Genomic DNA, 12,843 nt, shown 5'->3' with positions numbered 1-12,843 from the left:
TATTTTATTGCATGGAAAAGAAGTGAAAGTGTTAGTTGCTCAGTCATGTCTGACTCTTTGTGACCCATGGACTTCTCTACCCATGGAATTCTCCAGGCAAGAATTCTAGAGTGGGTAGCCGTTTTCTTCGCTTGGGGATCTTCCTGACCCAGGGATTGAACCATGGTCTCCTGCATTAAAGGCAGGTTCTTCACTGTTTTGCTTATCCACATACCTATTGATGGCAGTTTAGATTGGCTCCAGTGTTTGGTTGTTAAAAATGAAGCTGTGAACATTCATTTATATATCTTTATGCAGACATACGCTTTCATTTCTCCTTAGTAACATTTTTAAAAATTGGGTTCTTATTTCTTGACAGTTGTATATGTAGTTAAGACTCATTTTTTTAAAAGTTGAAAGTGAAGTTGCTCAGTCGTGTCCAACTCTTTGCAACCCCATGGACTGTAGCCTACCAGGCTCCTCCAGGCTCCTCTGTTCATGGGATTTTCCAGGCACAAATACTGGAGTGGCTAGCCTTACCCTTCTCAGGTATCTTCCCAACCCAGGGATTGAACCCAGGTCCCCTGCATTGCAGGCAGACTTTACTGTCTGAGCAACCAGAGAAGCCTAAGTTTTAGGTGTACAGCATAGCAGTTCAGCTATATGTATATTTATGTGTGTATATATATTTTTTCCCTTATAGATTGTTATACAATATTGAGTATAGTTCCCTGTGCTATACAGTAGGTCATTGTTGGTTGTCTGTTTTATACATAGTTGTGTGTATATGTTAATCCCAGCCTCACGATTTATCCTTCCCCCATCCCCTTTTTCCCTTTGGTAACCATAAGTTTGTTTTCTGTGTCTGTGAGTCTCTTTCTGTTTTGAGAATAAGTTCATTTGTGTCTTCTTTTTCTTTTAGATTCTGCAAATAAGCTATATTGCATGATATTTGTCTTTATCTGACTTACTTCACTTAGTATGATAACCTCTAGGTCCATACACCCACACATACATATACACACACTCACATACATATGTGTGTGTGCGTGTGCTTAGTTGGTTCCGATTCTTTGCAGCCCCATGGACTGTAGCCTACCAGGCTCCTCTGTCCATGGAATTTTCCAGGCAAGAATACTGGAGTGGGTTGCCATTTGCTTCTCCAGGGGATCTTCCTGACCAGAGATGGAACCTGAGTCTCTTGCATTGCAGGCAGAGTCTTTACCACTTAGCCACCAGAGAAACCCTGTTTGATTAGGACCCATTTGTTTTTCATAGATGCTCTTTATCAGATTAAGGAAATTCTTTTATTATAATTTTCTAGGTGTTTTTATAAGGATGGATATTAGGCTTTGTCAAATGCTATTTTGTTGTTATTCTATTGTGAATTACATTGATAGATTTCCAAATGTTAACCTTGCATTCTTTTAATAAACCCCCCCTGGTCATCATGTATTGTCCTATTTATGTATTATTGGATTAAGTTTACTAAACTTTTGTTAAATTTTGTGTTTGTGTTCACAAAGGATATTGATTTATACATATGTTTTTCTCATAATGTCTTTGTAGCTTTGGTATCAAGGTAATCTTGGCCTCATAGAATGAGTTGGAAAATATTCTTTCCTCTTTAATTTTCTAGAAGAGTTTGTGTAAAATTAGTGTTATATCTTCCTTAAATATTTGGTAGAACTTAGTGAAGTCTTTTGTGCCTGTAGTTTTTAAATTTGTGAGTATTTTTAGCTACAAATTCAACTTCTTAGTAGATATGGAACTATTTTAGTTACCTATTTCTTTTAAAGTGAGCTTTAGTAGTTTGTGTCCTTTAAGATTTGTATATTTCACACAGATTGTTGAATCTCGGGGGATTAAGTTGTTCATGTTATTGCCATATCCTTTTTTTAATGTTCAGTTGATTTGTGTGTGTGTGTGTGTGTGTGTGTGTGTGTTTTAATTGAAAAAAATTGTTTAAAGTTTTGTGTTAATTTCTGGTGTATAGCAAAATGATCCAGTTATGTATATAATATATATAATATGTATATTCTTTTTTCATTATAGGTCATTATAAGGTATTGAATATAGTTTGCTGTACTTTACACTATGACTTTCTTGTTTATTACATATATAGTAGCTTATTATCTTTTTAAAACCTGTTGAATCTATAGTGATGTCACCTATTCATTTTTGATGATTTGTGTCTTGTGTGTGTGATATAGGTTTATCAGTTTATTGGTTTCCCTGGAGAATCAGCTTTGGTATCATTGATTTTCCTGTTTTGTATTTCATGGATGTCCACTCTTTATTATTTCTTTTCCTTCTGCTTACCTGGGCTTCATTTGATCTTCTTTATCTAGTTTTTAAGGTGGAAGGTGAGATCAGTGATTAGAGACCCTTCTTATTTTCTAATACAAGGATTTAATCTTATAACTTTCTCTTTAAGATACTGCTTTAGCTTCATACAATAAATATTTATTTGTTGTGTTTAAAATTCAGTTCAAAATACTTTTAAATTTCCCTTTTGATTTCTGTTGGCTGAAGAGTAGCTTAGAAGTGTGTTATATCATTTCCAGATATTAGAGGATTTTTTAGATATCTTTCTGTTAATGGTTTCAGTTTGATTCTGTTGTGGTTAGAGAACATATTTTGTGTGATGTGAATCCATTTTAAATTTATTGAGACTTATTTTTTTAGCCTAGAATATGATCCATCTTGGTAAATGTTTTCTGAATACTGAAAGAAAATATATATCCTAATGTTGAATGTTCTCTGAATGTCATTTAGGTCCAGTTGGTTAACAGTTATTTTTGTCTTGTATATCCTTACAACTTTTTCAGTCTACTTCTTCTTTCAATTATGCATGAATATATGGATGTAGAGAGGAGGGATGTGGAAAATGGCTTGCTAATGGCATTTATAAAGCATCATTGAACAGAGAAGGGAGGTGAGAGTTGTGGTAGAGAAGGGTAAAGGTTGGGGTGGTGTTAAGACCAGCAAGGGAATCAAGTAATACCAAACTAATAATTATAAGCTGTAGAGATTTAGAGAATTTAAAGTGGGTTATGCACTTTTTAACACCCAGCTGTATATATCAGATAACAAGCATTACTCTCAGAGGGAGCATGAATAGAGACAACAAATAGGCAACAATCAATTGATTAATAATGTAGGCAGCAGTTACAAGAAGTTGAGAGGTTATTTTCCAACATTTTAAAAGGGATTTAATTTTCTCAGCATAACTACTAATGATTCTTTTACTAAGTAGTTAATCAGCAGCAACATCAACATCAAAATGAACATTTATTGTTGTGAACTTATGTGCCAGACACTAAGCTCAGAATACCTTACATGTATTTTCATACTTTATTTTCATCTCAAGGGTAGGATATAAGTACCAATAATACTATTCCTACCTTACAGATGAAGAAATTGAGATTTGGTGGGGTTAAATAACATCTCAAGGGTTCACTCAATGGGAAGTGATGAAGGTGGGATTGAGCCTGACCTATTTTATAGTGTCTGTTATTGATTTCCCTGTCCCCACCCTCCAAGAAAATGAAGAATCCTTTCTGGTTCTGAGTTTTACTAGAATAGCTTTTATTCAGTAGGTGACTCTCAGACTTCTTTTACTATGACATTAAGAAAGGCATTTTACATGGCAGTTGAGTGTACTTTATTATATGTACTTACGTGTATGTTTTGTTGGTGTGTATTTCTTTAAAACATACTTGGCTTTAATGTGTACCTTAGATTTTCTTTTCTATTGGTTCTCTCTCCTTTTCTTTCTTTCCTGTCACAGTTAACATGGATTGCAGTCCAGGTCAGAAAACAGTAATCTTGTTTAAGCCGGGAGAATTGTAGACAAATAGAGAGCACTGCAACTATATGTATATGAGAAAGGCATTTTGGGTGGGTGGAAGGTATTTAAATTACCATTTGACACCAGATCACTATGTCTTATACAAAGTAGATTGCTTTAAAAAAAAAAAGTTGCCTTGTTTTTTAAAGGTAAACCTGAGGAGTGATGTATTTGGTTTTTCTTTTTAAAGCTCTCTGATCCTTCTGATTTACCAAGGAATGCCTTTAGAATTTTTACCATTCTTGTGGAATTTTTATGTATTGAACATATTGATTATGCCTTGGAAACAGGACTTGCTGGTAAGTATATTTATTTGTATTATTCTTCATCTTAAATTTCTTTGATCCTGTTTGGTTAAACTGTATGCATACTATTGTTTTATATATATTCATCTCAGTCAATGCAGCGAAATGCTTTTTGAACTTCCTGTAGTGCAAGGATTTGTCAGATGCTAAAAGCTATACAAAGACACAGTTCTAATGTTGCTTACATTGAGCAGGGCAGGATAAACTATATAAGTCACAGCAGTGTGTGGCAGACTGTAATACAATGCTGCTGCTGCTGCTGCTGCTAAGTCGCTTCAGTCTTGTATGACTGTGCGATCCCATAGACGGCAGCCCACCAGGCTCCACCGTCCCTGGGATTCTCCAGGCAAGAACACTGGAGTGGGTTGCCGTTTCCTTTTCCAATGTATGAAAAGTGAAAAGGGAAAGTGAAGTCACTCAGTCATGTCTGACTCTTTGCGACCCCATGGACTGCAGCCTACCAGGCTCTTCCGCCCTTGGGATTTTCCAGGCAAGAGTACTGGAGTGGGTTGCCATTGCCTTTGCTATAAGTTATTAAATGCCAAGGGGGCAGAAATGGAAATGACGGCAATTCTGCTTGAGACAGTTGAGTAATGTAAAGTTTGGAAAAGAAAATAAGCCTTATCAATAAGCCTGGAAAGGAATAGATTCATAAGAAATTTTTTCTTTTGTTTTTGGCCTTTTGGGTTTACTGATATTAATAAGATAATAATGACCTCTTCCCTAAATTCTAGTCTCATTAGTTCAGTTGCCTCCTTGACTTCTCTCATCTGTTCTGTGTACATCTCAAATTTAATATATCCAAAATGAAACTCTTTATCTTCCATCTAAACTTCTTCCTTTCCCATTATTTCTCATGTTTTTAAAAGGCATTGCTATTTACTATTTGCTGAAGCCCCAAACCCAGAAGTTGCCATAATTATTCTTTTCATCAAACCTGAAAACCAGTCTGTCAGTGAATCCTGTCTATATACTGTCTAACATAACTCAAATTCTCCTACTTTTCTCCATCTCCATTGATGCCAACCTAATTTAAACATCATGATTGCCGTCTGCTCCTAACTGGTCTCTCTGTACGTTCTTACCTTTCCAAATAACTGACTCCATGTAACAGTCATGGTATAAATTTAAGGGTCTTAAATTTTTTTTGTTTAAGACATTTTAGTGGTTTCCTATTACACTTAGGGGGAAAACAGCAACAAACTCTTTGCAAAAGCATAGTTTTGATCTGGCCTTCTCTTATATATTCATCCTCTTCTCATCTGCATTTCCCTTCACTGCCCCAGCCACTCTGGCCTTTATTCTTTTTCCTTACTCAGGTTCTTTGCACTTGGTGTTCCCCCTTCCTGACCCCCATTTCTTTTTCTTCAGCTCTTCTCATGTCTGGCTTTTCAGCCTTTTGATCTTAACTAAGGTGCCACATTTTTAGGGAGTCTTTTGCAGATGGACCTAGCTAAAGTGACCCACTTCTCACAGCCTAGTTACTCATTATTTCATCATTGAATTAACTTTTTTCGTAGCACTTGTTACAATAAAATTTTCATCCATTGGTATTTGCCTCACTCATTGAACATATACTTAAGTGTTTATTCTTATGAACTTACATTCTTATGGAAAAGATTGACAAATGACTAGTAAGTACAGTGAATAAAAATAATATTGAGTAAGAAATAGAGAATAGTAATGGGAGGTAGAATGGGGAATTCAGGGGGAAGAGGGCTTTTTTAGAAAGGATGGTCAGAGAAGGCCTCTGAGGAGACATGAATCAGCTGAATGAAGTGAAGGAATAAATTGAATATTTGGAGAAAGAGTATTTTAAGCAGAGAGAATAGCATGTAAGTTCAAGTGGTTAGGAATCTTATTTGTCTTAGTTGCATTATAGTCTAGCACCTAGAAAGCTAGTGGAGGTGATGGAATTCCAGCTGAGCTAGTTCAGATCCTAAGAGATGATGCTGTTAAAGTGCTGTACTCAATATGCCAGCAAATTTGGAAACTTCAGCAATTTTTGAAAATTCAGGCCACAGGACTGGAAAAGGTCAGTTTTCATCCCAATCCCAAAGAAAGGCAATGCCAAAGAATGTAAACTACAACACAGTCGCACATGCTAGCAAAGAAATGCTCAAAATTCTCCAAGGGAGGCATTAACAGTACGTGAACCGAGAACCTCCACATGTACAAGCTGGATTTAGAAAAGGCAGAGGAACCAGAAATCAAATTGCCAACATCTGTTGGATCATAGAAAAAGCAAGAGAATTCCAGAAAAACATCTACTTCTCCTTCATTGACTACATTGAAGCCTTTTTACTGTATGAATCACAACAAACTGGAAAATTCTGAAAGAGATGGGAATACCAGACCACCTTACCTGCCTCCTGAGGAATCTGTATGCAGGTCAAGAAGCAACAGTTAGAACTGGACATGGAACAACGGACTGGTTCAAAATTGGGAAAGGAGTGTGTCAAGGCTGTATGTTGTCACCTTGCTTATTTAACTTACATACAGAGTAGATTATGTAAAATGATGGGCTGGATGAAACAGAAGCTGAAATCAAGTTTGCAAAGATAAATATCAATAACCTCAGATATACAGATGACACCACCCTTATGGCAGAAAACGAAGAGAAACTAAAGAGCCTCATGATGAGAATGAAAGAGTGAAAAAGCTAGCTTAAAACTCAACATTTGAAAAACTAAGATCATGGCATCCGGTCCCATCACTTCATGGCACATAGATGGGGAAACAGTGGAAACAGTGACAGACTTTATTTTCTTGGGCTCCAAAATCACTGCAGATGGTGACTGCAGCCATGAAATTAAAGGACACTTGTTCCTTGGAAGAAAAGCTATGACCAACCTAGATAGCATATTAAAAAGCAGAGATATTGCTTTACCGACAAAGATCCATCTAGTCAAAACTATGGTTTTTTGAGTAGTCGTGTATGAACGTGAGAGTTGGACTATAAGAAAGCTGAGCACCGAAGAATTGATGCTTTTGAACCGTGGTGTTGGAGAAGAGTCTTGAGAGTCCCTTGGACTGCAAGGAGATCCAACCAGTCAATCCTAAAGGAAATCAGTTCTGAGTATTCATTGGAAGGACCATGCTGTAGCCGAAGCTTCAATACTTAGCCACCAGATGCAGAGAACTGACTCATCGAAAATGTCCTTGATGGTGGGAAAGATTGAAGCCAGGAGGAGAAGGGGATGACAGAGGATGAGATGGTTGGATGGCAATACCAACTTGATGGACATGAGTTTGAGCAAGCTCCAGGAGTTGGTGATGGACAGGGAATCCTGGTGTGCTGCAGTCCATGAGGTCACAAAGAGTTGGATATGACTGGCGACTGCATTGAATTGAACTGAAGCTACTAGAAAGCACATAGCACATGCTCAAAAGTGTTTGTGTGTAACATCTTTCTTTAAAGTTTCTAAGGTTGAAGCGAAATTACCTATAATTCAATAACCTTGCGGTTTATATTCCCCCTGCCCCGCTTTTTTATTATTATTATTTTAACCTAGTTGCTCTCAGGATGTGCATAAACATTTGTAGCCTGCTTGCCTCCCCTTCTGCCTAATAGCAGAACTGACATCAAGTATTTAACATTTGCAATTTGCAGATAACCTATTGTGGTCATTTATATTGAGATAATATCTACCTCAAAGAGATGAAGATTAATGAAGACAGTAAAGTAACAAATTTGATTCCATATGGTATGAAGGATTTGTTCTTTAGTATGGAAACCTAGCATCTTCATTTTAATAGCAGTATTCATAATTTGGAAGGGCTTAGGAAATTTTCTGGTAGGATGAGAATATGCCTTCTATTCCTATGCATTTTCTATGCGGCTGTAGTGAACTCTGTAGAACTGACTGTGTTTTCTTTCTTTTGAATTATTTTCTCTGGATAAAATTCTGAAACTAAAATTACCAGATCAAAGTGTGTTGCAAATTTTTAAAATTTCTGTACATATGAACAAACTGTTTTCCTAAGGATTTTTTTCCCCACTAATCTATACTGCTACTGGCATATATGCTTATACCCATTTTTCTACACTCATTGAATTTTCTATAAGAACTGTAATAATTTAGTAATATAAAGACATACATAACTGTTGCCTTTCATGTCTTTCATTGGGTGTGTTGACTACTTTTTTCTCTTGTGAGTTTGTGTTGGAGGCTTTAGTTTTGTTGCCAGTTGTGATTTTGTCATTTGTGGGAAAATAACTTGTTTTAAAACTTTGGGGAAAAAATCATCCTTCTGTAAAGAACTCTAGGTATTAAACTTTTAATTCTCATTTTCTCTGAATATTTCTCCTGGCTCTTTATACCTTTTAATTTTAGCTAGGAACATAAATGTCTATGGTTAGTAGGCACCTTGGAATTTAACTATTACTCTTTTGCAAAAGAGGAAACTGAAATCTGAAGAGGTCAGCTGTTTGCTTTGCGGTCACAATGTGAAGTGGCTTGAATACAATGCTGAAAATCAGGAATTTATTTTGTTGACAGTGAGGAGTCTTTGAATATCTTTGAGGAAATGGTAGATAGAAAACATAGTGAAATATGTCAAGTACCTTACTCTGGCAACAAGATATAGCATAAAAGATAAGGAAATTTGAACTAATAAGAAAATTATTTTAACTGTTAGCAGAGGTAATGAGGCCTGGTTATAAGAAAAAATGGTAATAACAGAAGTATGTTCATGGTTCATGTGAATCTTTAGGCACAAGAAGATGGGGAAGGAGAAGATACAGTCCAAGATGATTCACTTACAAGTTTAGTTTTTGGTTTATCTCAGGAGACAATGAAGACTTGAGTATATGGTGAAAATTTGGCATTAAAACTTTGTTATTAATGAGCTTAATTTTACTCTTTTTGTCCACAAAAAGTATTGCTGACTTATTGAAACAGCAGTTCTTTTTTATGCATGTTATATAACCACATTCTTTTTTCTGTTGCCTAGATGAATTTCTTTAATATGATTCTAACATATACATGCCTTCCAACTTTAGGAATTCCTTCTTCAGATTCTAAGAATGCAAATCTCTATTTTTTGGATGTTGTGCACCAGGCCAATACTATTTTTCATCTTTTTGACAAGCAGTTTAATGATCACCTTATGCCACTAATAAGGTTAGTCAAATTGTCTGATTTTCATTGGTATTTCAAAGAATATTATAATATTCTACTTTATGTTAAATTTTAAAGGTAATAGCTGTTCACTGAAACATCAAACAGGGCAGGAGGGTGTGAAATAAGCAACCTAGTTGCTCTCAGGGTGTATGTAAGCATTTGTAACCTGCTTCTTCCTTCCCCTTCCTCTCTCACAGCAGAAATTTGACATCAAGTATTTAACATTTACCATTTGCAAATAATGAAATGTGGTAATTCGTATGGAAATAATATCTAGCTCAAAGATGTGAAGTTTGAAGAAAATTTTTGAAAAGTAACATAAACTCTTCTTCCTTGCCTTCTATATTCTCTTCCTTCTGTGATATTAATTTTGTTTTATTTGGAAATACTGTGTCATAAACCTAAATCTGTATGAAAGGTGACTTCTAGCTTGTTCCCACTTGTTATAATGAAAAGATGTACAGTAACAATTTCATGCCATCAGTAGGAAAAGTTTTGATGAGATATTAAATAAGATTTTTGTGAACTTTTGAAGCATATGAGAATTATGTAAAATAGTGTATATGTGAGCATGTTTTACAAAACTGTATGTGTAGTACTGTCATTAAAGAGGAAAAATAATCATATAAAAGAAAATTCTAGACATTTTTTATAAATATTGATAATACCAAGAAATTATTAATCTAGGAATGATCTCAAAGATACAGATTACTTGTGATCTCTGAATCACATTTTGAAAGGAAATTTACTTTTTAACGAGCTCTAATGCCAACATCCACTAGATCATCGAAAAAGCAAGAGAGTTCCAGAAAAACATCTATTTCTGCTTTATTGACAATGCCAAAGCCTTTGACTGTGTGAATCATAATAAACTGTGGAAAATTCTGAAAGAGATAGGAATACCAGACCACCTGACCTGCCTCTTGAGAAACCTATATGCAGGTCAGGAAGCAACAGTTAGAACTGGACATGGAACAACAGACTGGTTCCAAATAGGAAAAGGACTACGTCAAGGCTGTATATTGTCACCCTGCTTATTTAACTTATATGCAGAGTACATCATGAGAAACACTGGGCTGGAAGAAGCACAAGCTGGAATCAAGATTGCTGGGAGAAATAGCAATAACCTCAGATATGCAGATGACACCACCCTTATGGCAGAAAGTGAAGAGGAGCTAAAGAACCTATTGATGAAAGTGAAAGAGGACAGTGAAAAAGTTGGCTTAAAGCTCAACATTCAGGAAACGAAGATCGTGGCATCCGGTCCCATCACTTCATGGCACATAGATGGGGAAACAGTGGAAACAGTGTCAGACTTTATTTTTGGGGGCTCCAAAATCACTGCAGATGGTGATTGCAGCCATGAAATTAAAAGACGCTTACTCCTTGGAAGGAAAGTTATGACCAACCTAGATAGTATATTCAAAAGCAGAGACTTTACTTTGCCAACAGAGGTCCGTCTAATCAAGGCTATGGTTTTTCCAGTGGTCACGTATTGTTGTGAGAGTTGGACTGTGAAGAAGGCTGAGCGCCGAAGAATTGATGCGTTTGAACTGTGGTGTTGGAGAAGACTCTTGAGAGAGTCCCTTGGACTGCAAGGAGATCCAACCAGTCCATTCTGAAGGAGATCAGTCCTGGGTGTTCATTGGAAGGACTGATGCTAAAGCTGAAACTGTAATACTTTGGCCACCTCATGCGAAGAGTTGACTCATTGGAAAAGACTCTGATGCTGGGAGGGATTGGGGGCAGGAGGAGAAGGGGATGACAGAGGATGAAATGGCTGGATGACATCACCGACTTGATGGATGGACATGAGTTTGAGTGCACTCTGGGAGTTGGTGATGGACAGGGAGACCTGACATGCTGCGATTCATGGGGTCACAAAGAGTCGGACACGACTGAGTGACTGAACTGAACTGAACCGAATACAACATAGCGAAGAATTCACATAGAACTATTAAGATTGCATATTCTTTAGTATTTTGGGTGTTATTTGACATTTAGGTAAAATTCAGAAGGTGAATATGACTACCAAGATGTTGGTGTTTGTTTTTTAATATAAGAAAGCTAAATACAACTGGATTGAGTGTTCATCTACAAATTTTAATTAATATAATTTACTATAAAGAAGCTGTTATTTTTCTTACTGTTAACACCAGAAATTTAATTAAAAAGGAAACCGAATAATTCCAAAATCATGTTTATATTCTAAAGGGATAGCTCCTCAGAGATGAAAATAAAAAATCTAAATCCTCCTGTTTTAAATCATAAATTTTTCCTATCATGACTATTGTAATGAATTGAGCGTAGTGAATACTAAATAATCACTGTTTATATCCTTGGATTTGGAAGCAAGTTAAAATTATGTGTGTGTATGTGTGTCTAGGTATGTAACAATAAGCAGGAATTGTGAAAACTTTTAGAATTCTAAGGTTACTAATATGATTTTTATTCCTCCTTTAAACATTCAATAGCTCCTCTCCTAAATTATCAGAATGCCTTCAGAAAAAAAAAGAAATAATTGAACAGATGGAGATGAAATTGGATACCGGCATTGATAGGCAAGTTTTTAGTTTTACTATTTCTCTTGCATTTTTTTATTTGTAAAAACACCATTATAACAACATGAAAATTATTTTCAAACAAGAAAAAAGTCTATTTGAATTCCACTCTCCTGCTATAATGTTTGATTTTATTTGTACATATTTATTTCATCCTAATAATGTTATTTTATTGGATTCCAGAATTATTATTTATGGAAGTCAGCAGGTTTAGATTAACTTTAGACCAATTCTATTTGAAAATCTTTTTTTTTTTTTTCTTTTGGCAAATGCTGCTGTAGACACTGTCTCTCTCTGTCCCCATCCTTCCTCTCTCTCCTCCTCTCTCCCTGCCTCCCTCCCTTCCCTTTCCCTCTTCCTCTTCCTCTCTCCAGACTCCTTAAAAATGGTATGTAACCCAGAAGATTTCAGGCTTATATCTGAAATGCATTAAATTAACATACCAATTTTTAAAAGTAACTTACGTTGAGTGAAAACCCTACATTTGAAAAATTTTTTTGATGTTTATTTTAGTTAATTACCTGTTCATAATATGGAGCGGTGGATTCTGTCTTTTGAGATGGTAGTGGACATTTGTTACTGATGATAATCATCTGTTTATCAAGCATTTATCAGGCATTTGCTATATGCTTTGCACAATACAAGGATCTTCACCTGTATAATTTCATTTGCCTGCAATGCAGGAAACCCAGGTTTGGTCCCTGGGTTAGGAAGATCCCCTGGAGAAGGAAATGGCAAACCACTCCAATATTGTTGCCTGAGAAATCCCATGGACAGAGGAGCCTGGAGAGCTGCAGTCCATGGTTTACAAAGAGTTGGACACAACTGGGTGATTATTACTTTCACTGGCAACAGTACAAGGATCTTTACCTGTATAATTTCATTTAAGTTAGAAATACCATTTCCATTTTACAGATGAGGAAGTGAAGGCTTAAAGAAAAGAAGTAGTTTGCTAGAGATCATACAGTTAATGCTGGTAGAACTGGAACTCAAATTCTAAAGCCCATGCTACCAGGTTT

General features: G+C 35.9%; 1 protein-coding gene across 1 annotated transcript in view; it reads left to right on the top strand.

The window, feature by feature from the left end:
- The window catches only part of EXOC5 (exocyst complex component 5), a 37,436-nt gene that overhangs the window by 22,342 nt on the left and 2,251 nt on the right, over positions 1-12,843 (top strand). The window contains exons 13-15 of the mRNA XM_052647371.1: positions 4,023-4,131; positions 9,143-9,263; positions 11,738-11,824. Coding sequence (XP_052503331.1) covers positions 4,023-4,131; positions 9,143-9,263; positions 11,738-11,824 — 317 coding nt within the window. The remainder of the gene's footprint in view (positions 1-4,022; positions 4,132-9,142; positions 9,264-11,737; positions 11,825-12,843) is intronic.

The sequence above is a fragment of the Budorcas taxicolor genome, chromosome 10 (assembly GCF_023091745.1).
Source record: "Budorcas taxicolor isolate Tak-1 chromosome 10, Takin1.1, whole genome shotgun sequence".
Taxonomy (NCBI): Eukaryota; Metazoa; Chordata; class Mammalia; order Artiodactyla; family Bovidae; genus Budorcas; species Budorcas taxicolor.
The sequence above is the reverse complement of the archived record's forward strand: the minus strand, read 5'-3'. Positions and strand labels throughout refer to the sequence as shown.